Source organism: Cetorhinus maximus, chromosome 11, assembly GCF_964194155.1.
Source record: "Cetorhinus maximus chromosome 11, sCetMax3.hap1.1, whole genome shotgun sequence".
Classification (NCBI taxonomy): domain Eukaryota; kingdom Metazoa; phylum Chordata; class Chondrichthyes; order Lamniformes; family Cetorhinidae; genus Cetorhinus; species Cetorhinus maximus.
Window position 1 is genome coordinate 66,593,041 of NC_135889.1, and position 24,676 is coordinate 66,617,716.

The 24,676-nt window shown below is 43.0% G+C and overlaps 1 protein-coding gene across 1 annotated transcript in view; it reads right to left on the minus strand.

Annotated features, from left to right (window-relative positions):
* The window catches only part of kalrna (kalirin RhoGEF kinase a), a 1,015,085-nt gene that overhangs the window by 64,087 nt on the left and 926,322 nt on the right, over positions 1-24,676 (minus strand). Inside the window, exons 43-48 of the mRNA XM_078552171.1 lie at positions 23,014-23,106; positions 18,518-18,568; positions 17,274-17,351; positions 14,748-14,933; positions 7,590-7,761; positions 2,322-2,566 (exon numbers count right to left, since the gene is read on the minus strand). Of these exons, the coding sequence (XP_078408297.1) occupies positions 2,322-2,566; positions 7,590-7,761; positions 14,748-14,933; positions 17,274-17,351; positions 18,518-18,568; positions 23,014-23,106 (825 nt within the window). The remainder of the gene's footprint in view (positions 1-2,321; positions 2,567-7,589; positions 7,762-14,747; positions 14,934-17,273; positions 17,352-18,517; positions 18,569-23,013; positions 23,107-24,676) is intronic.

Sequence of the window (24,676 nt, forward strand, 5' to 3'; positions counted from 1 at the left end):
ATGCAGCAATGAGTGATCCACAGGGCACGATGGAGCCAGAGATTTGGGTGAGGATGTGCTAGCATCCCAGTGGAGGCTGAGTAAAAGGGTGCCTTTGAGTCATGGACTTTTCAATTCATGGATCACACTTGAGATGAATGTTTGAGCAATATCATACCTACATGCAGGCTTTGAGGTCAATCTCTGACAATTCATGGCAGCTGAGACTCTCGGGTCCATGTAGCAATAACGTGGGTGCTTTTTCTTCCTTTCAGGCACCTTTATTGGAATCTGCAACAGATCTCCTAGCTAAGAAGTGACCAGTGATCGGTTGGTGCTCTATCTCAAAAGAAGCACATACTGCAGCTCTGGAGGTAGTAGGGACAGAACGTAGTTACAGTGTTAATCATGGCTTCCAGAGTTAGCAGCAGCTTTGTGTCAGCGTTCTAAGGATCTGATAGCTAGTACTAGACCAGACATCATTAAAGCCAGTGGTCTAAGGCAATGGCTGGTATTTAACACAGCACATATGCCAGGCTTCCAGCTTTGCACCTCAGAGCACCATGCCAGTAGAATGTGGAAGGCAGGCTGCCTAGGAATCATGCCCTTAGCTGCAGCTTGCAGTGGCACCCTGCCAGGAACAAGCTTCCATGAGGCAAGTTCTCTCAGTCCATGAGCATTTTGTGGAGCATGAGCAGCCAACTAACCAGTTCTTAGATAGCACCTGGAAGAAGCAGGAAAATAGTTGCAAAATGCAAATATGGCACCCATGGGTGGTATAGTGTTAAAAAAAATAGGTAGATTGTGTGCACGTTGAAATTTATCGTAATAAAATGGAATATGCATTGATATGACACTTCGTTATTAATGCAGGTCAGAATCATATAGAACAGTGTGCACTTATGTGGCATGGTGTCTTCACTCAGGTGATGATGGTTGGCATGGTCCTGTAGGGGGAAAGAGGGCTGTTGTGATATGGTAGTATCATGCATAATGGTTTGAGAAAATGTCTCTTTATTTGAAAGTGAAGGGGAAGGAGGTAAGACAGTGCTGTCAGAGGTACACCGTGATCCACAAAGAGAAGACTTCAGTGATGACGTGTGCCATAATATCGCCTAAGTATATGCTGCTGATTCTCCTTCGCTTTATCCTATGGTGCTCCCTGTCCTCTTCAATGATAATGTATTAGAGGGGTATGCCATAGAGAAAGCTGTGCCCTGACTGTAAATTAAGGTACAAAAATCTTCCACTAGGTTGACAGAGACAGAGGCAGTAAGAGGCAAATCACAGGTTTTTGTATAGAAAAATGTGGAAAGAAAGGTTGTAAAAAACATTACTAAACTACAGAAATTATTGCATAACATTTCCAGACATTTAAAACTCCTGTATCAGCTGATTTGGCAGCATTGCACCTCATCGATCACAGTCCAAATTGTTTGTAAAAAATCTCACCATTTCTACACCATGAATGTGCTGAATATTTACCTCCAGATGTCTTGGTAACCTTAATGTCTTGGTGTTAGAAGGCATTAGTTAATTTTCTTTGCTCCATAATAATAGTTACATATGAAGGAAGACTGCAGGATTGTGGGGTTGCCTCCTTTGTGATTTGGCTCAATGCTAGAGGCATTGAAGGTAAAATTACACCTTTTCTGAGCACAGTTAAACCCATTGAATAACTTAAGCCAAACAATTTTAATTGTACAAGTACATTATTGAAAAAATGGGTCATCATTGAATCCAGTCAATAACATAGCAAGTCAAATAACATAATATCTGTTAACAGTTAAAGGTTGGTGAAACATAAAGAAGCTTCATTGATAAAAGACTTCCATATATTTTGATTCCTCTCCACGTATCTTTTGGAAGGCATGAGAGTTAATTCCATCAACAGGAAAAATTGTTTTGAGATAAGGTGATATGGATTGCAACTTGCAAAGATTGCACATCTTGGATGTGTGTAGTTGAGCAAGAATGCCATAGGTCTTGATAGTCTTATATGGTGACTTCATGCATTTGTTATATAATTACCTGTAAAAATTTTCTTACAAAAATGACATGCATATTACTGATAGTGCAGCACCATTTATGGCCCACTAGAAATTGGTGATTATACTGTTATGAATGTTTGATCATTTGTGGGAAATACTGTCCACACCTTTACCTCAGAGTATTAGTCTAATGATTATTTTGCTGGAATGATTGAATAGACAGTAGCATTGCGCAATCCTGAATAAGTTTTGGAAGATAAGAGCCCAAGCAACTTGAGCTATTGATGTGCCAGCTCCTCTGGTTAGTCATATATTATTGAAGAAGGTTGAAGGACTTTTTTGTGTAGGTACCTTGATTTGTTCGTAATTGTCTCCATACTGCTGTTCGTCATCAAAGCTTGTAGTGCCATTGGAGGTAGATAGCTTTAATGCTGGTAATGATGGATTGTGAGCCGATGATTTCGGCAGCTTTTCAGACCCCACCTGGGAAGAGGAGAGTGCTCTGATTTTGGGCTGGGGTATCCGGCTCGCTTGTGTTCTGGCGAAGGAATGGCTACTACTTTCTCTTTTCATGTATTCAATTGGTGATTGCAGTGCTGCAACAAAGATCAACATGTTATGGAAGGACCAAGATAATCTAGGTACAGAATAAACATGATTTGCATTATCATAAAAAATTAAAAGCTGTTGTGTAATTTTGATTCTTATTAATTTTGATCAAATAGTAAGGCTTGGACAATGTCATAAGTAAAGTTCTTCTGGCATTCGCAGAAGTGGCTTATGTAGCCTTTTACTAGGAAGGCCACAGCGTTCAAAGAGCTGGATTTTCTGGTTAATGATGAATGAATGGCACCAGCTGTTCATTACATTTACACTTGTTACAGACTTTGTATGAGCTTTTGCCCCGGTACTTACTGTGATTAGAAAGCCATTTGGTGTAGCACCCTCTACAGTGGATTTGGAACCTGTGTGAACAGGCCAAGCAATTGTGTACCACCTTAACTAATCAGATTGAAGAGTCCTTACTAAGCCATGCAGAGTCTGAACCAAGTAGTGTCAGGTAATATATTTAATTTACTGTCAATTCAAGTATAGAAAGAAAAATGAAGTGAGGGAAAGAAAAATGCGATTGAGGGAGAAATGAAAGAGACAGAAAGAAAGAGTAAAAATGTTTTAAACTTCTTTAAAAAAAAATCCAATAATTAAAAGCAGAAGGAATGAAGCTCCATACTTATAAAAGTAAACTCTCAGTGCCATTAATGTTGCTTAGCTATATTTAAGACCAATCATGCTGTTAAAAATTTACTTACCCTGGACTGGGCTAGCTCCAACTTTTTCTGACAAGTTTAATGGGTATCTATCAAGTAACGCACAGCAACTTCACATTGTTTCATATGTTTCAGCGCCTGGTTTCTCGGCAGGATACCAGTACAGCAAAATTTCTGGCGAAGTAGGGCAAACCAGACAGCAACTTCTTGATTTATATGTTTAGTTCTGCGTGTGCAATTGTAGAAAGTTGTTGTCCGATTTACAGTTTAATAATAATGAGGATTGGCAGTCTCGCCATTACTTTTGCTCCAGGGTATAGTCCAATGTCCAGAAAAATTGTTGCATGCTGCAACTCTTTAGCCTTCGTCCATCAGTTCCAAATTGTGCAACTGTTAATATGTATGATGTAGCAGGGCATCAAATGGTGTTTGCTGTTAATTAGACATTAGAAAACAGCCCTTTGGGAACTAAGTGAGAAGGACAACGACAGGGTACTTCCTTAACCAATTATATTTATGGATTGGAAAATAAACAGCAGAAGGAATAAAAAGGAGAGTGAATTAAAGGGAGTGAATTCAATGTCAAATCAGATACAGAAATAAATAAAGAGGAATAAAAAGACTGGATTAAGAAAGAGAAAAACAGAAAGGAAAAGAAAAAAGTGATTTTTAAAAAAAAATTCTGAAACATTCAAAGCCTGAAGCAATGAGACTTCACACTGAGATTAGTTAGTTTTCAATTCCAAAGAGGTTGAATGATAGTCATTAACAGTTCTCACATTGTTAAAAATTTACTTACATTTGAATGGACAGGCCCTAACTGACACCTGTAATGATAAGACTTAACTTTCTATGGCAAGTTTAATGGACAAATACAGAGGGCAGAATTTTACCGTCGGTGAGTGGGGGGGCGGGGCCCGCTCACCAACGTGTAAAATGACGCGGGATGATGTCGGGCAGAACCTCTGATGTCACCCTGCCCCATTTAAATTTTCAAGAAGGCGGGGGCGCAGCAAAATCAGCTGCAGGCCCGCCGACCTGTCAATGGCCACTTGAGGCCATTGACAGGATCAATTAAGCAATTAAAGGGCCTGCCCGTCCAACCTTAAGGTTAACTCCGGCGGCAACTAGAAAAAACATGAAACCTCATCCAGCGGCGGGATGAGATTTCATGTAGGGTTTTAAAAATTGTAATGTCACTGATGGGTAAATGATACAGCAAGTTCAGACGAGGAGCAAATTAAAATCCTGAAGTTGCTTTACAAGTTATGCAGCTCTGTTAGCTTCACAAAAAAATCTTGTTCCTTAGCCTCCCTGTTTTTCTTAAGAACTTCTGGGCTGAATTTTCCGTTCGTTGGGTGGGCGGGCCTGACCCAATCGCGGGTGGACGCGGAGCCGATCGCCACCAGCAATCGGGGCTGCACCGCCATTTTATGTGGGCGGGCCAATTAAGGCCCACCCAGTGTGACGTCCGCCAAGAAGCACTATGTGCTCCCTGTGCGGGTGGGGGGGAATCCCTAAAGTCAAGGGTGCAGCCTCAGGGAGATCGCCTCGACTTTTAAAAATATTAAAAATAGAGAAAAGAAAAATCCCTTACATGTCCTCTCATGAGTTGGGACATGTTCATAATCTCCATAACAACTTTATTGTAATGGTGAGTGCAATTAGGGTTGCTGTTATTTTGATGAGAAATTCTGGTCCTATATATTTTGAAAATACATAATACAACTAAGCTGTTTAGTTTATGAAGAAATAGAGAGTTAAATATCCAAGTTTTCAGATGAAGCTTAGTTATGGGGCAAAGGTGGGAGGAGAGATTTACAAAAGAACTTGAACATACTAAATGAATGGGCAAACTATTAAACTCCATGTATTATGTGGGGAAAAGTGAAATTATCCACTGGATCTGAGAAAATCATATCAGAATATTTTCTTAATGGCAAGAAACTGTGAGCTGCAAAAGAGTAAAAGGTACTTCGATATCCACTAAAAGCCAGTGCACAGGACAAAAAGGAATCAAAAGGCTAATGGAATGGTGATTTTTATCTCAAAGAGGGCTGGGATGCAATGGGGAGGAAGTGATGCTTCAGTTAAATAGAACCTTGTGCAGATTGTAGCTATTGGGTATTGAATCTGAGGAAAGATTATACTGGCCTTGAAAGGGGTATGTTGCAGATTAACCAGAATGATACCAGGGCATAAAGGTTAAATTATGAGGAGCATAAACTTGGTTTGCATTGTCTTGAGTTTAATAGGTTAAGGTCTTTAAAATGATGAAGGGATTGGTTAGGGTAGATACAGAGAAACTAAATTCTCTGGTGGGGGCATCCTGAACACGGGAGCATAATCCTGATATTAGGACATAGCTATTTAGAATCTGGAGACTTTTTTCATGCAAAGGATCATGGAAATCTAAAACTTGCTCCTCCAAAGGCTGTGGATATTGAGTCAATTGAAATTTTCAAGTCTGAGATGGATAGATTTTTGTTGGGTAATAGTCTCAAGGGATACGGACCAAAGCTGGGTCCGTAAATGGAGTTAAAGTACAGATTAGCCATGATCTAACTGAATGATGGAACAGGCTCAAGGGGCTTAATGAACTACTCCTGTTTTTATGCATAGTTGTATCCGTTTATTTGAAATTTGCTTAGTTGCAATTGCAGTTTTAATGGAATCATTTCTAAAATCCCATCTTTTCCCCATACTTTCAATTGTGAAAAAATTGTCTTATTGCAATTCCCACTTATTGTAGCACACAGAAATTCCACTTTAACAAGACTTGCCATCTTTGAACCGAAGGGTTTCACCTCTCAAGCTGATTGGGTTTGGTGGTTATGTTCTAAGATGTAATAATTCTTCTCAGCATTGAAAAGCTCATAGAATGTGAGCATGCTTTCTTTATTTAAGATGTTATATCATATTCAGCCTCGCTGTAAGACATTTTGGTTTGTAAAAAGAAAAGAACGGCTTGCATTTATATATAACCTTCCACAACTACTGGGCATCCCCAAAGCACTTTACAGTCAATGAAGTACTTTTGACGTGTAGTCATTGTTGTAATGTAGGAAATGCAGCAGCCAATTTGTGCACAGCAAGCTCCCACAAACATCAATGTGATATGTCATGAAAATATAATAATTTTCATAATATTATTGCTATTTATTGTAAAGATAGGTTAATAATGAGATTTGGATTAGTTTCACCTAGTGTGTAGGTGTGTGTGTGGGTTTTAACTGAATTACAGACAGCTGGTCTGGGTGTTTTGATGTATCAGAAGGGAAACTAGGTTTGAAATGCTAAATATGTAAACATGGCTGAAGTTTTAGAATGTGAGGTGTGAAGAACATTTGCATTTTTAGATAAACCAGAGTTGTGAATTTCAAAGAGATGGTAGGGTGTTACACCTAGCCAACAGAGGCTAAGCCAAACAGTGTGTTTATTTTTCCCAAAGATTACTGATAATATGAGTACTATGAAAGATTTATGGAAAAAGTAGAATTGCAAAGACATATTGGAACAATGAGATTTACATTAAAAAGGGAGAAACATGTATAAAGGAGATGAGGTTATGTGTAAGGAAGAAGGCATTCTAGGATCTAACAAGTGTGAAAAGCCTCCAGCCTCTATGTACATGTTATTTAAGCCAAGGAAAGATACCTGGGGATCACCAGTGATAATTACGGGGGAGCTGGAAGGAAAGCTTTTGCAAGTGATTCTCTGGCTATGATTAGATAGATAAGAATGGAACTAAGTGAGAATAGTTCCACCCAGCTGGACAACAGTGGAGAGGTGTTGCAGGAGGATAGTACAGTCAGCTGTGTCAAAGGACGATGCGGGAAAGTTTATCTTTGTCACGATCACACAGGATGTCATTTGTGATTCTGATAAGAGCTGTTTTGGTACTGTGGCAAGGACAGAAACCTGATTGAAGGGATTCAAACATAGAGCTCCAGGAAAGGTGGGCATGGATTTTGGAGGTGACAACATGTTCAAGGACTAGGGAGAAAAAAAGGAGATTGGAGATGGGATGGTAGTTTGCAAGGACGGTGGTGTCAGGGATTGGTTAAATGAGAGAATGTTAACAATATTGACTAACATGGGAACCAGGAGAGGAAGTTGGGTGGTCAGCAGTTTAGTGGGGATACAGTTGAGGGAGCAGAAGGTGGGTCTCATGGATGCGGTGAGGGGAGGTAGGGGAAAAAAATTATAGAAGTATGCAAGTTCAGTGCCAGGTGACAATTAAGTCAGTAAGGTGCAGTTTACTTAAATTCTAGTTGCATACTTTCAAATCTGAAATGTATAGTAGGCACAATGTAGAGTACAGAAGAAATAAGACACCAGATCTGCATACCATTTAAGAAATGTCGCTGAGCATCAAGAACTTGATTGATATCCTGAACCCAAGCCTGCCAGACTTCAATGCTTGGTGCCTGTAAGATGAACCGTTCAGATGTTCCACGGGATATTAGGGCAAACTTGCACAATTCGTTTTCCACATTCTCTTCAATATTAAGGTAACTCATCTGAAATAGATTGACAAAAGAATTGAAACAGCTGCTGAAAATCTGCATCAATTTATCATTTTACAAAACTCTATAGATCTTAGCAAGGTCCTTTGGTGAGATATTATGTATGTGTTATTTAAGCTACCTAACAGGGAACTCTATTACATTCCACTTCAAATCGTTTGGATCCAGAGGTTATATTTTTGAGTTTTACACTAAGCTACATAGCATCATTGACAACTTCCATTGAGAGACCTCTCTTCTCCTAAAATGGAGAGCATGTCTTTATTTCCTGAATATCCAGACAAATGATAGCAAGATCCAGAGATTAAGCCAAGATACAATGTTACTATATGCTGGCTTACTAGAATATATCACATGCTGTGACATGATTCTCCTTAACTTTGTTCGGTGGACTAAAAATATACTCCATTGAACCAAAATTCAAATTATGTACCGATAAATAATTTATTTAACGTAGAATAGATTCACTGAAAAATACAATGGGCTGAATTTTCCCAGAATTGCACTAAGTGTAGCAGTGAGCAGATAAAATGGAGCCTGACCTGCCGATGAAAATGGCAGGTTTTCACGCCATATCTTCCCAAGCCCGCCTCATTATATATTCACTCCCGTGAAACACGCCGTTTCCATGGCGGGTGGGGTCTCATTTGTTGCATCACAACGGCCGCCAGCTTTAAAAGGCAGCCGCTAGCAAAGCGCTCATCACCACCAGCTCACCATCACTGCCTGGGAGACATGGCCTGCAAAGGAAAAAAGACTGCAGCCTCCCACTTCAACAACAGTTCCCTTGAGCGACTGCTGGATGCCGTGGAGGCTGTCGGGATGTGCTCTACCCCTACTCTGGCCGCAGGATGGGTAGCAATGTCACAAACCCGGCTTGGGTGCCAGGGGCAGCGGTGGTCAGCGCCAACGACCTTCAGAAGAGGACAGCCACCCAGTGCTGCAAAAGGATGAATGATCTCCTCCATTCTGCCAGGGTAAGTCACTCTTTTCATCACTCCCAACTCATACACTCACAAACCCATCACGCACCCACAAGGCCCTCACTCACTGCCAGTGCAAGGGACATCATCATTCACTGTTTCATACACATCATTATTGTCCTCATCTCATCCATGGGGCGACTCACCACCCACACAGGCCAGGCTTAATTATCATCTGGCCCAGCAGGCGTCCTGATACACTCACCCCATCTCTATCCATGCAGGATAAACTGGCTCACAACAGGAGGGAAAGGTCGCAGGCAGGTGGAGGGATGCCAAAGTTCTCATAGAATTTGAAAACAGAGCCATCCAGCTGGCCGGCGATGACCGGGACCAGTCCTGTGCTGAGAGTGAGGTCAGCGCTGCTCTACCAAGTGAGGATCCAGCAGTGCAATATCCATCAGATAACCTGCCGTGAGTGATGTGTCCTTTTTCACAGGCCACTGCCATGCACTAATTATCTCCCCTTGCTTTCGTAAGCACATCTGGGAAGCAGCAGATGGAGTCCACGACCCAGAGCCTCCAAGCAAACCCTGAAGAAACCTCAGAATAGGAATCTGAAGGCACCCTCCCTGAAGTCCTGTCACAGCGCTCACCCACATCCTCCACCAGTACAGAGACACACACCTCGGTGAGACCTAGCTTTAGAGTAGCCTCGGGACCACAATCTGGTGAGCACACTGCACTTTCTGATCCACAGCAGGCGTAGCCAGGGACTTCCCAGGTCCCTGGCACTCGGAGGACTGCAGGAGGCCCGAACATTGCTGAGTCCAAGTCAGATGACGAGCCTCTGGACTCGGTCATGGCACAGTTGCTGGAGCTGCAAAGGCAAGTTCGGGAACATCAGGAAGGGATGGCTGCTGCACTCCTCAGATTGCAAGGCATGATGGAGGAGTCCTTTTGTCTTCAGGCTGAGGTGAAAGCGCCGGCATTGCAACGCACCGAGGTCAACACTGGTAGGATGGCAGCCACCATGGAAACCTTGGTCCAGGACATCACTCCTGCACTGCTGCACGGACTTAACTCCATCGCTGATGCCATAGTTGGCCTCCAATAGTGTGTACGCAGAGGGGTTCTGGGCAGCTCAATCTCACTCCAGCTACCCCTTCTGCTCACGGAGTCAACCAGCGGCCCTTGGGCACCCATAGCGAGGAGGTGCATGCTCCTGGGCCATCTACTCAGGTAACTCTGGGATTGACCGATCCATCTGACTCCCCTCTTCATGTGACCTCTGCAGATCCAGCTTCACAGGCCAGGGAGGGTGCCACTGCCACACAGCAGGACCCCGAAAGCAGGCCGGGGCCCTCCAAGTCTTGGCCCTCCAGAGGACGCCCGCCAATGTCACCACAGACAGGGTGTCACAGTCAGCAGGCTGCCTCCACCTCTGCTGCGGGATATCCGGGGAGCATCAAGACATAGTGACAGGGTTAGGAAAGTTAAGGAGAATTAGTTGCACAGCCTGGGCACGGGTGTTAGTCACTTGTACACAATGTTCACTATTGTCAATAAACTCCCAAGAATGTCTCCCTGCTTATGGCTTTTTGTTCTGATGAGCAGTGTTCTTGTCATCCAGGTGTGAAACTTCTTTGCACAAGATAAAAGGCAGGTGTCTCAGTCCAGGGCCTCTTCCCTGTGCTCTGTGTGGCCTTCAGACCACAGTGATGTCCAGCCTCACACTCCCTGGAAACATTATAATGCCTGCACTCAGCAGTACTGGTCATTGCTGCCAGAATGTAGTGGGCAGGCGCCACAGAGTTCTCTCATTCTCTCTGTGTGCTCTCAGCACCTTTAAGGTGGGGCTGGCCCCCATCACACCAGCATCTGCGACCAGTGATGCTGTGCACCAACTCCTGAAGGGCTGAGGTGCTGAAGGTGGACACAGCATCAGATGCGTCTAAAGTTTCATGGTTGCGTCTCCGAGATGGCCCTGATCATGGAGCGCAAGTGAGCTGCCCTCAGCCAGACAGGAGTCAGAGATTCTCAGAGGTCATGTGAAGATCTATGGAATGTCCTCACTGCATGTTGGCATCATCCTCCTACGATCGAGCGACTATTACGGCCTCTACTGCACCTCCATGACAGGAGCATTCTCTCAGAAGGTATTGGCGCTGAGCTAAGCCAGACTGGAGTCAAACATTCACAACTGCAATGTGAGGATCTACAGGGACACCTCACTGCATGTTATCATCATCCTCCACAAATCTGGCAGTTATGAGGGCCTCCCGAGTGTGCCTGCCTCGTCTAGCCAGTGCGAGAGCCTCATTCCCGTTGTCGTCACCACTGAGGACCTCCTCACCCTCATCCCTGTCAGTGTCCTCCTCATCGGAGGAGACATGCAGCTCCTCCACCTCCTCAGCCAGCTCCTCACCCCATTGCAGCGCCAGGTTGTAAAGGGCGCAGTAGACGACGACGATGCCTGACACCCTCTGCGGACTGTATTGCAGGGCTCCACCAGACCGGTCCAGGCACCAGAACTGCATCTTCAATATCCCGATGGTCTGCTCCACCAAGTTGCGAACTGCTGCATGAGTCTCATTATAGCGTCAATCTGCTGCAATCTGAGGCTGCCACACAGGTGTCATCAGCCACGGCCTCTCTGGGTAGTCCTTGTTCCAGAGGAGCCAACCCTGCAGCCTCTGTGCACCCTGGAAGACTGCAGGGATCTGTGAGTTACTCAGGATGTAGGCGTCGTGCATACTCCCTGGAAACCATGCGCATACCTGCAGGATGCATTTCTGGTGGCCGCATACCAGCTGCCTGTTCAGTGAGTGGAAGCCCTTGCTGTTGATGAAGTCCACTGAATGTAGCGATGGAGACCTGAGCACCACATGAGTGCAGTTAATTGCACCCTGTGCTTGTGGGAATCCCGAGATCAAGGTGAATCCAATGGCCCTTGCATCCTGGCTGTCCCGGTCCCAGGCGAAATGCACAAAGTTGTGTGCCTTGGAGAAGATGACCTCATTTGTGGTTGGCGGATTGTGAAATCCCACATAGGTCACTTGTGAAGCCCTGAAAGGAGCCACTGGCATAGAAATTGAGCGTCGCAGTCACTTTCACAGCCATTGGCAGTGGATGCCCTCCATGTCCCCTTGGCTCCAAGTCCTGCAGTAAGTGGCAGATGTGAGTCACCAAGTCCCTAGACATGCGCAGTCATCGGCGACACTGGTTCTCAGTCATCTGCAGGAATGGCAGGTGGCGTCTATAGACCCTGGGTGTCGCTAGGCGACGACTAGCCACGGCTCGCTGTCGCTCCTGGGCAGCATGTGCGGGAGCCCCTGCTGCCCCTTCTTCATGAGGTTGCTGCTCCTGCCTTTGCACGGCCAGGTGCCTCAGTCGCTCTCTCCTCTGTCTTCTATGGTCTCTGTAGGCCATCAGGCATACAGCTAAGTTAGCAGGATCCATGATCCTGACATGGTCCTCCTGCAGCATGAAAGGGAGAGAGACGTGGTTATCATGGCTGTACTTAGCACCTTTCCAGGCCCTGTCTGACAGCCCCTTAATGCTTCCCGGAGAGTGCTGGTCACCCCTTGGATGGCCAGAGATGAGTGCGCTGCATGGCTGCCGTCAGCCGGTGACATGGGGGACACTGATCCAAACCAGGGTGCTGAGATTGCAAGGGGCTGTGAGCAGCTCCAGCAGCGACTGCTACATGGCCAGCATTGGTGAGGAGATTGTATACGTGCAGTCCAATTGCGTTATGGTCCAATAAAGTGGTGGCGGACTCGAAGTCTGTGCCGGAGGGTGGGGTGGGGGCGGTGAGTGGGTAAGGTCAGGAGCACTTGTTGGCCCTTTGGTGCCTCCGCGATGCTTGCATGGGCAGGCAGGCTAGGAGTCTGATCCCAATCATATCACTGTGGCTGCGCCTGATTTGTCTTAGTTGCAGAGTTATGGTCAGTTTATACAGGTGTCCCTAATGCGTGGCCATTTCCCCTTACCCTGGCCCCCACCGCAATTGCCTGTGCGCGGGATGCAGTGCCAGGGCAGCACTTGACCACCACCCACTCTGAGGCAGGCCAGCACTTGTCCCCAGATATCCCTCACCCCTCAGCAGTCGGTCTGCGGGGCCAGGCATGTTTCCCCCACCCACTTGGTGCCCCTGAGGCCTGTAAATAACAGGCGAGTTGTGGTGAACGCTGCTGCTCACTCACCCCAGCTTCCCCAAAGTGAAGGCCTCCAAGTGCACGTCGCTGCGTGCTGTTGTGAAACACGTCGGCGTGCTTTCCCCTTGACGTGGACGGATGATACGGTGGGGTTCCAAGAGTCTGGCAGGATAGCCTTTTAATTATATGCTAATGTATTACAATTAGCTCCTGCTGACCAATGGCAGGAAATGTGGCCAGCCGTCGGCGGGTTGAGCGGAAGATCGTGGCCTGCCATCACGTTGTGAAGTGAGTCCCGCTATATTTTCCGCGCAAGCCACCTATCACGCCCACCACCAGCGGGCTTGGGAAATTCTGCCCAATGTGTTCCAGTAATAACTGGATGCAATTTTGATCTCCTTGTGGCCCGGTTTGTGCCTGAAGATGAATTTAGTGGGTGAAATATAAAATGTCTGTTTCTTTCAGTTATTGCTGAGTTTGCATCTCTATCGACTTTCCAAGGGGTATTAATTCCTGTAGAGTAGAGATCCCATATGGAACAGATGAGAGTGTCATGGATTTATTCAAATTTTCTGACCTGATCACCTAGCTAATGCTTACCAACCTTGGGAAATAGAAGCCCTGAAGCAGTCATCTGACATCCTATTTAAAGGAATTCTCCCATTTCTCCACTAAAGCTTTGATGGAATAACCATTGAAACGCTGGAAAAGTAATAAAGGAAATTCACCCATTATCTATTTAATGGGTAGTTCTAGTCACTTAAGGATCCCCTACATCCTGTCTCCAATTGCCCCTCGACATAATCACTAACTTCTCTGTTTCTGCACTATCTGCATGTGCTGAACTTTCTAGCACTGCCTGCGCATGAGCACATACTGGGTATTAAAATTTGAAAAATCTCTCATTCGCTTGACAACGCAGCCAATTTCTTTTTGTGCACAGGAATCCTCTGTTTCAGAAACACACAATTTTCTGACACTTAGTGCAAATCTACTCTTAAATACACAGATGATCCATGATGGCCTATATATTACACCCCATATATGTCACAAGGGTTACCGGCACTGACTTTCCACTGCACCTAATGTCTAACTGAAAACATGGCTAGTCTTAACCTTAACTCCCATTAACCTTAACACCAAACTTTTGCAAGAATTGAAATGTTAGCATTTCAAGCAAGTATTATAGAAAAGTTCCATCCAATTGGAGCTCAAGGCTGAGCTCCCAATGCAGCTAAACTCCATACTCTACTGGCCTTTCCCAGTTCTGGAGTCAAATTAAAATACAGCAGAATAGATTTTTTGATGGGTTAACCGAATGACAATGTTTAATATTAAGATTCTGCTGACATCCCAGTTAGCATTCATAATCTTTGTATGTTATTGAGCTGAGAATGAACAAGACATAACTAACCACCGAGGTACTGATAAAACAGGTGGACAAGAAAGATGCTGAAAACTGATAACATTGAAAATTTAATCCTCAGCATGTGTTGGCAGATTGGAGGCATTGCATTTAACTACCAATATGTTGAAGAGAGAACTTAACAAGGGCTGCTATTCCTAAGTATTGTCTGATAACATTATTTTGCTGGATACACGTGTGAGGATAGAATCCTGCTGTAATGATCCTCCATCATCCCCCACCACAGTCAAAAGCTTGCTGAAATTCAGTGCATTTTCACACATGTACTGAAGACTTACCAGTCTCATTGAATTGTCCACTAAGAATAAGTTATCGCTATTAGAAGAGATATAGGTGAAGATTTGATAGAAAGTATATGATCTTTTGACATCTGTAAGGTCTATGGTATTATTCTGATTTTCCAGCTTTGTGGACTGATTGTGAATAACGTTATTATGATGCAATCTTTAGTTAATCCTTTAGGATATTTACCTTAATGCTGTTCTTGTACTGATACCTTGGTGTTGAGGAACCCTTATTCAGTAGTTCACTAAAGATTACAATCTGTTCAAAGAGGAAGACCCTTCGTTCCTTACTTCGGGAGAGAACTCCAGAATCTTGTTCAGTTACATAGAATGTATCCTGCTGTAGTAATTTCCCCTGTGCTGTGATTTTGCCCTGGAAATAACAAATCATTCAGAGTTGCCTCAGTTTTGTCTGGCATCATTTATCATTTCATATTCAAACAAAAACATTTCTGTACCCCATTTCCAAAATGGCTTTTGTTTGCTTCCTCTTTGAGATTCAATCCCCTAGTCTTCATTCCATTCTGTACTCCCTGATATAGACCTGACAGGTAATCTGCTTTTATGAAAGCAAAATACTACATATGCTGGAAATCTGAAATAAAAACAATAAATGCTGGAAATACTCAGCAGGTCTGGCAGCACTGTGTCTGGCAGGTCTGTGGAGAGAAACAGGTTAATGTTTCAGGTCGATGACAGTTTATCAGAATCTGCCTTTATCCTTCAACTACTGCAGAAAACTGATTTAAAAATGGGCACAAAAGAAGAGGAGGGTTGCTGTTCTCTGATGGATAGCTGGACTGAAATTGGGTACACACAGGGAAGGGAACTGTAGGCATGAACTTCTTTGATCATGTACTGGCACACCAGAGCTCTATCCCTGAATATATTTTTAACCCAGAATTTGTTTACTACTTTATAAACAATTCCTCCTATTCTGATTTCAAAATCCTGACTTCACCAAAATGTTAACTAATAAAAAAAGTCACCAATTCAGACGGTGCACCAGTGCTCAAGATTATGTACTACTAATATCCAGTTAATGGAATTTGTAAAAGTGAGATTTCAGAGATCATCCACCAAATGTTGGTTCAAATGAATATTATGTACTTTCATCAGTAGTGCAACACTATCTAAGAAACATCAAATTAACCAGAAATTCAAAAAATGTCCCCTAAACTTAAACAGCATTTCATCAGAACCTGCATTAAAGTGATCGTATCCAGTCCTAAATAAGTTCAACAGTTTGGAAATAAACTCAGTCCATAAGTGCCACCCAAAATGGTTTTAGGGATGTTCAAATGTAGAGGGGAGGCACTACACCTCATGAAAATGCAGCAATGTTCTATCTGCTATCTGCATACTATAGTGTATGGTAATGTTCCCACAGTTGTCATGGAAAAAGATCAGAGCATAACTTTGTTGCGCTGGTGAATTTTTCAAAGTAAGAAAAAGCTCACTTCAGATGCCTTTTGCAATCATGGTACAATGACAGACAGAAGTCACTGACGGAATTTTGAAGTGCCTCACATACTCCAGTCATTGGTATCTGAAGATGAATGGCCCAACCAGCAGTGCAGAAAAAAATTTAAAAATATATATGCATTCTCCTCCTAGTCTCCAGAAAAATCCTCTGGCTCGCTGCCGTCCAATCTGTGCCTCCCTGCTATGCTGAAGATAACATATACTGCTTGAGTTCTGTGACAAAACACCTGAAATTCTTGTCCTGCAACTGGCACTACCTGTAAACATATGCTGATCAACAGTAATATTGAAATGGGATCTGACCCCTCCCTTGCACAAGAGTCTGGAAGAAGGGAGTCATAGTTTAAGGATAAGGGGCAACCATTTAGAATAGAAATGAAGAGAAATTTCTTCACTCAGAGGGTGTTAAATTTTGAAATTCTCTATCGTAGAGGACAGTGAATGTTCAGTTCTTGAGTATATGAGATCAATATATTCCTTGGCATTAAGGAAATCAAGGGCTATAGGGATAAGACAGGAAAGTGGAGATGATTTAGAAATTCAGCCATGATCTTATTGAATGGTAGAGCATACTTGAGGGGTCATTTGGCCTAATCCTGCTCCTATTTCTTATGCTTCTATGTTGTTAAAATGGCTCAGGCTGCTGATTCCCTTTTAGCAGAGGCTTTGGACAGACAGCATGAAAGGCCCTCCCATGTCCAATGTCCTTCCAAAATGAAAACAGACACCATGGACTTAATTTTCATGGAGTCTCTCCAACTCCTCGGACCTTTAATAATGGTGGACAGGACCTGATTCATTCTTGTGTACTTGCTCTCATGTTCTGAGCCTAGTGTGAGGGCTAGAGGGCCTAATATTTAACAACACAACTGGAACGAAGTCTCAGAGAACTGAGGCAGATCTTTTAACCAACCTGCATCAGCACTCAGCAGCACCTGCGGCCACCTCTGATCTGTGTCTGGGGGTAGTGGGTCTGACTTCAGCATGCACCTGTTTCCCCCACCCCCCATCGAATGAAAATTGCGCCATTTGAGGCACTTTCACCTGAGGCAGGTGTGCCGAGCTGGGAAATTTCCTGACTCCGCTACCCGCCTCTAGGATGAAAATCCAGCCCTATGGTGTTGTCATATCTCTTAAAATTCAGAACATAAAACTTCCTGGATATAAATTTCTGGTTCACTTATATAATAAATAATGATGCAGGGAGAACAAAGAAGAAAACCCTCACCTCAAAATCCTCAAGTCTCCCCAAATTCATCATATCATTGCAGCGTTTTGGTACCAGATACATCACATCTGCAGCTTTCTGTTAACAAAACACAAAAAAAATAGAATGGGCTTCTGGTGACATCAACTTTTGCAAATGCAAGTATTTGTTTGCTGATCATTGGGAACAATAGTTGTAGAATTGAACTAACAGACTTACTTTTAATTCTATGGCCTGAATTTTTCAAGCAGTGGGCAGGCCCGGCGGGAGCAGTCACGGAGCCGTTCACCGCCTGTGATCGGCTCTGCACCGCCATTTTACGGGGGTGGGCCAACTAAGGCCCGCCCAGCATGATATGGGAGCATCTGCGCTATCTGTGCGGGCGGGGGGAGGAGGGAGAGTTGGGGCCAGTGTTCTTTCACGCGCACGGAGCTGCCTCAGGGAGATTGAATCGATGTTGAAATAATTAAATAAATGGTTAAAAAATTTATTTAAACATGTCCCCTGAGATGGCACATGCTTTTATGTTTCGGGAAAATTTATTTATTTATTTAATAAAAACTTTAGGAAACCTCATCCTGCTCGTGGATGAGGTTTCCTAAAAATCACAAAGGCCGCTTGGCCTTTTTGCCTGCCCACCAACCTTAAGGTTGGGCGGGCATCATTAATAATTACAGCAGTTACTTTCTTCATGGCCTTAATAGGCCGTTTACATATCGGCGAGCGTGCAGCCGAGTTCGGCGCACGCCCGCCGAACGAAACATCGCGGGACTGTGCGATGATGTTGGGATGCATGCCCGACGTCATCTCGTGTCATTTTGCGCATCGGAGTGTCGACGACTGAAAAATCCTGTCCTACATGTTTATATTTACTTGCACTTTCCCAAATAATGTGTGAAATGATAAAATAATATTCAACAATATTTGAAGTTTGCAATCAGTGACTCTAAACAATGAAATCTGTATATTAGTATTAAGTAAAAATCTAATATCATACGTGGAATGATAATTATTTTATATTGTATTTTTAAGTATTGGGTATTAGTTGCAATGAGTTTACCAGCTTCCCAAGTGTTTCAGTAAAGACAATATCCTTGTATAAGTATGCATGTTTGCATTATTTCATGATTCAATAAGTATTAGTTTCATGATTCATTGCATAACAGTCTAACAACTAAAATACAAATCAATTTTACATTTTAGTAGAAACACTGAGAAAAACAAAAAAACGTAAAAATGTTTGTCAACTTAAGAACATGTTTTACCTCAATCTCCGAACATTCATGTCCAGCTTTTTCATTGTATTTCAGAAAGTCCTGCAACAAGACAATTTCTATCACTACAAATGAGTATTTTAGTAGGTTACTACTGTACATTAGCACCTGCACGGCATAGACACAGACTGGGCCAACTTAACATATGGTATATATATGCAAATAATGTTTTTGCCAATAAGTATTCCATCTCCTTATGCAATAAATTTACAGGCTGTCATAGGACACTTGTTTTCTCCCACAGCTCACCAGCCCCTATGTCAATGAGGCTTGGCCCTCAAAAAGGACTGGGCCTCCCGACTGGGGAGCTGCACTGAGGTGACCAACTGACACCCACAATTTGCTGGTCTGGCGATATGGTGGCCTGAGACCAATTTAGGATAGTCCGCTGGTCTGCCTCTTCTACTGAATGATTCCAATGTGAATAATTAAGCTTCTACTGTGTTGGACATCGACTTCAAGGGTGGGGGTGGTAGCAGCTCGTCAGTTTTAATGTGTACAATGCATTCTAAATCTGCGTTATGGTCTTGCATGTGTTGGGGTCATGATTAGCATTTGTTGCCAGTGACCAATTTTTCTGCATTTTCAGCAAATTTAATGAGGCTGAAATGACACATACTCTGGAGATCTGCGATATAATGTAGATCTTTAGGGTGCAGGATATCTGAATCTACTTTTTTAACTGGTTGATTGTTGGAACTTGCTAGACAGTGATCTATTTAAGATATATATTATTGATATATTAAGACCGAGATAGATAGGTTCTTGATTGGTAAGGGGATCAAAGGTCACGGGGAGAAGGCAGGAGAATGGGGTTGAGAAACTTATCAGCCATGATTGAATGGCAGAGCAGACTCGATGGGCCGAATGGCCTAATTTCTGCTCCTATGTCTTATGGTCTTATGGTCTATTTGTCCACACTTGCAGCTAATCAAATTAGCAGATTCAAATTTCCTGCATTCTGGATGCTGCCCTATCAGTCACAAGGCTCCTCAGAGTGTGAGAAATTGTACTTTATGCATTTAACTGGCTCCAAACATTGATAATTAGGTTGCATATAGGAAAGTTCTGGCAATGAGTCTGCACTGATTACCTTAAAGATGGTTTTGTGCATTGAAAATATATTGTCAGCAGAATGACTCATTCTTGGGTTCAGTGTCACAAAAGAGTGTCTGCAGGGTCAGATCCAATTAGATCTCATGGAAGTTTATAGATTAAATATATTTCAGAATAAATCATAATCAATCATGAGTCACAACTGATGACTGCTTGGTCTGCATCAGTCCTACTTCCTGCATTACTTCATATATAACAGCACTTATGTCCACTGCAGTCCCCCAACACAAATGTGTAGAGGGAAATTCTGATCTACTTGACCCATAGGAGGCAGGTTCGTCAGAAAGTCATGGGGAATCTGCAATTTGGGAATTAAAACTCCACAACCTGTCTGTGGTGTTGCTGATTGGTTTCCCAAACAGAAGTCAGCTTGATTGACAGGTTGGGCCTCCAATCAGGCGGGCCAGTCAGTGAAGGCCACAGCAGCAGGAATGTCGTTGCACTGGAGGGGAAGGATGGTGAGGGTGGATGGGGAGGGATGGTGGAAATCAGGGTCCTGCGCTGGGATTAGAAGCCTTGGGGTGGAAAGGTCATTGAGGAGGTGCTCGATCACAGAGGCTCCTCAGGTTGGCACCTGTATTCAGGAGGTAGGTGTGAAGGCACTTACCTCCTGAATCCACCAAGTCCTTGTCTTGATGAAGCTGCTGGGCTTCCCGTCATTTGGGAAACTTGCCCAGCCTCAGTTAAACTCAATTAGCAAAATGACAATGAGAATTACAACCTTATTATCATATTTAAAGTTCAACGTACCTCCTTGGAGTGGGCTGGTCACCCACCAAGCTTCTGCTTGGTTGAAAATGGTGGATTGGAGGAGGGTTTCGGTTGTGTTACAATCAGGTGAGGAGGGATCAAATACTCCCCTCTTTTCCCACTCCTCGTTTGACTGTAACAGGGTTTTCGTGAAAAGGATAAACTTGCCAATTTAGTGAGTGTTTAACTGTTTCTGTGCTATGATCGTAAAAGAGCCAATCAGGCAGGTTTTCTTGAATTAACAAAGAGGTTAACTTAACCTGGTCTAAGTAAAATAATAAAATATGCACCAACTTTTGTATGCACACGCACACAGAAACAAACACATACATACAAACACACACGCATACAAATAGATTACTGAGTGGAGAAAGATAGATTAATCGAATTAGAGTCCATATAAATAGAAGGGGTAAACACTCCATATTTGGGTGACTTGGCTGACCTCAGGATGAATTAGGTGGTCCTGCTGTTTCCCTTGTTAATGCAATTTAAAGAAGTAACCTGCTGATTTGGCTGTCCTTCTGGAGACAGTAGTGTGGAGTTGATTTCCTTCAATAAGTCTCTGTCTGCAGCAGGGTGGTGGTCACGCCCAGCAAACAGGGCTTGAAAGCTTGCAAGGTAGGTTGGGGAGAGAGGGAGGAAGGATGGACTGCACTCAGGTCTTCTCTTGTCAGTATCTCAGCTGCTTATTCTCTTTCTGCAGAGACTGCAGAAACTTAAACACACAAAGGGTGGGCCTGACACATGACCCTCACCCAGTGATTCAAACATGGCTGTTGCTAGTGTATTCCTCCTTGTGACTTAATCATTGCATGTCTGGGAATCTCCTCTTTCATCCAGGTCCCATTGTTCAAGTGATTGGGTTTACACGTTCCCATTGTAGCTTGGTGAGTTCATGTCTGGGAACCCTTTCTCAGCTAGGGTTCCACTGTCCAAGCAATTAGGTTTAATGGCTCATTCCCACCAGTTGAATACCTCAGATGATTGCCTTGAAGTCTTTCTAATGGGGACAGGATATGTGGCTCACTCATATTTCCTGGTCATTATCCTTAGTGGGACTTTGCAGTTGGGTATCTCCATCTCAAGGGATTGGGATGTGGAAGGTACAGTGATGCAAATTGGGTAGCCATCTTTGGCTGTGATCTCAAGTCATCTTTAATCTCTGTTTTTAGAAGTTCAATTTGGGTTTCCAGCTGGTGGTTAAAAATCATTATTTGATGTAAAGCACGTTTTCATGATAATTGTGAAACAGATATTCCCCCATGTATTCCATACACCATCTCTTTTTAATTATGAATTATGCAGACTATCATGGAGTACTCAGCAAATTCACAGAGGTGGAATACAGCACAAGTCACATCTAAGGAAAGTAAACTTGAAGTTTATGCAAGTGGGAATCAGTTTTCAAGTAATACCTAAAACAAATGGAAAGGTTGATGGAGAAACTGCCTGTGCTTATGCCGGTGTAAGATCCAGGCATTTTGAGGTTTGTGCCTCATTAATGTGCCACTGGCAAGACAAAGGTACCAAACAGCACCGCACTGCAGTTTGCTGGTTCTGAGGGGGGCAGGAAAATTGTCCAGCTCCTCACACTGAACCAGCTGGCAGGTTGAGCTGGGGGAACAAGGATGTCCTGGTGCATTGTGATTGGTTAGTCTTATGTTGTCCTAACAAAATTGCCCAAAAAAGAACTGCATTAAGCTGCTGTTTTGACTGATTGGCCTTTAAGAACCATTTTTAAAAATCCATTAACATGATATGGGTGTCACTGCCAAGGCCAGTTCATTATCCATCGCCACAAAACTGAATGGCTTGCTAGGCCACTTCGGAGAACAGTTAAGATTCAATCACATTGCTGTGGGTTTGGAGTCACATATAGGCCAGGGCAGGTAAGGACTGCAAATTTCCTTCCCTCAAGGACATAAGTGAACTAGATGCATTTTTATTAACAATTCAGTTACCAGTACTGATACTAGCTCTTTATTCCAGATTAACTGAATTTAAATTCGCCAGTTGCTGTATTGGGATTTGAATGTATGTCTCTCAATCATTAGTTCGGGCATTTGGATTACTAGCCTAGTAATATAACCATTATGCTACCATATCCATTGTCATTTTCATGCAATTTAACCTTTTCTTGAAAAAGAGGCAATGTAGACTTTTGTTCAGCAACAGAGAGTAAATAAAACAAAAACTTCAGCATGATACCCTACTATTCAGAATCAGTTGGTGCCTTTTGAGTTTTCACTGGCTCTGCACTCAAACCATTTTTAAATTCTTCTCTGTGGATAGATTCAGTTCCTCACACACATCTGAGACCAGCTCCACAGCTTCAGTGATAGTCCAGACGCTATCAGAATTTCAGACCCAGAGATACCCAGGGTAGATGGGGTACAAAATCTGGCTAGATGTTTAGCGAGCCACATTAAACATTTATAATAATCACTATATTATCACTATATTAAACATTAATTTGATTAAATATACATTTTACTTAAAAAAAACATTTTAAAGGCAAAGGTATTGGAGGCTCATATGGAATGATGAAATTTATTTGTCATTTCATTTGTTCTTGCATGATAGCTTTTGTGTAGGCTTATGAACATAAAAGTCCTCACCTTGATAAGCAGCTGATACTTTGTTATCCTCTGTATTGGTTTAATAAGAAAGTCACTCAGGCTAAGCCTCTGACCCAATTCCTGTTTTATCTCCTGTAAAATAAAGTAAAAATCTGACACATGTTGCTTCTGGAACCATGTTTACAATACATTTAATCAGTAGCTTTGGTGCCTCCTTCCAAAAGATTTTTAATTAATGTAAAACGGTTAATGGCGAAACATGCTATGTAATATGGTACAGAGCCATAAGGAACCTGAAAGGTCACTGGTTTGTGCTGAGCTATTTGAATAGAGTAAGGTGGAAATGGTACTTTCATGCTTGATCTTGATGTTCTCAGGCCAAGGATGTGGCCAAAAACCATGAACCAAACCTGCTTTTGAAAGTACTGAATGGCTGTTGGTTCTCATCAAATTCATTTAATTTTTTTGAAGAAATGTTTTCTGGTTGTCTTAGGCAGGTTATCTTCTTCTTTCTGTAATTGTATTCCCTTTGTAATTAATAGCATCCTGAAGCATATTCAGATGCATCATTTTCTTAAAACAATTAATTAGAACATAAGAACATAAGAGATAGGAGCAGGAGTAGGCAATTCAGCCCCTCGAGCCTGCCCCGTCATTCAATTCGACCATGGCTAATTTTGTTTCGGCCTCAAGTCCAAATTCCCGCCCTCTCCCCATAACCTTTCAACCCGCTACTAATTAAAAATCTGTCTATCTCTTCTTTAAATTTATTCAGCGTCCCAGCATTCACTGCACTCTGAGGCAGTGAATTCCACAGATTCACGACCCTTTGAGAAAAGTAATTCCTCCTCATCTCTGATTAAAATCTACCACCCCTTAGCCTAAAACTATGGCCTCTCGTTCTAGAATGCCCCACAAGGTGAAACATCCACTCCACGTTTACTTTGTCTATCCCCTTTAGCATCTTATATACCTCAATTAGATCTCCTCTCATCTTTCTAAACTCTAGTGAGTATAGGCCTAAATTGCTCAATCTCTCCTCATAATACAAGTCCCACATCTCTGGAATCAATCTAGTGAACCTCCTCTGAACCGCCTCCAATGCAACTACATCCTTCCTCAAGTAAGGGGACCAAAACCGTGCACAGTACTCCAGGTGCGGTCTCACCAATGCTTTGTACAGTTGCAACAACACTTCCCTATTTTTATACTCTTCCTTTAGCAATAAATGCCAAAATTCCATTTGCCTTCCTTATTACCTGCTGTACCTGCATACTAGCTTTCAGCGATTCATGCACAAGGACACTCAGATCCCTCTGTACTGAAGCATTCTCAAGTTTCTCTCCATTTAAATAATAAGTCGCCTTTTTATTCTTCCGACCAAAATGGATAACCTCACACTTATCCACGTTAAACTCCATCTGCCAAATTTTGGCCCATTCACCTAACCTGTCCATATCCATTTGTAAATTTCTTATTTCTTCATTGCAATTTACTTTCCCACCTATTTTGGTGTCATCTGCAAATTTAGCTATAGTACCTTCTTTCCCTGAATCTAAGTCATTAATATAGATTGTAAATAGTTCGGGCCCAAGGACCGAACCCTGTGGCACCCCACTAGTTACAGCTTGCTATCCAGAAAAAGACCCATTTATCCCGACTCTCTGCTTTATGCTGGTTAGCCAATTCTCTATCCAAGCTA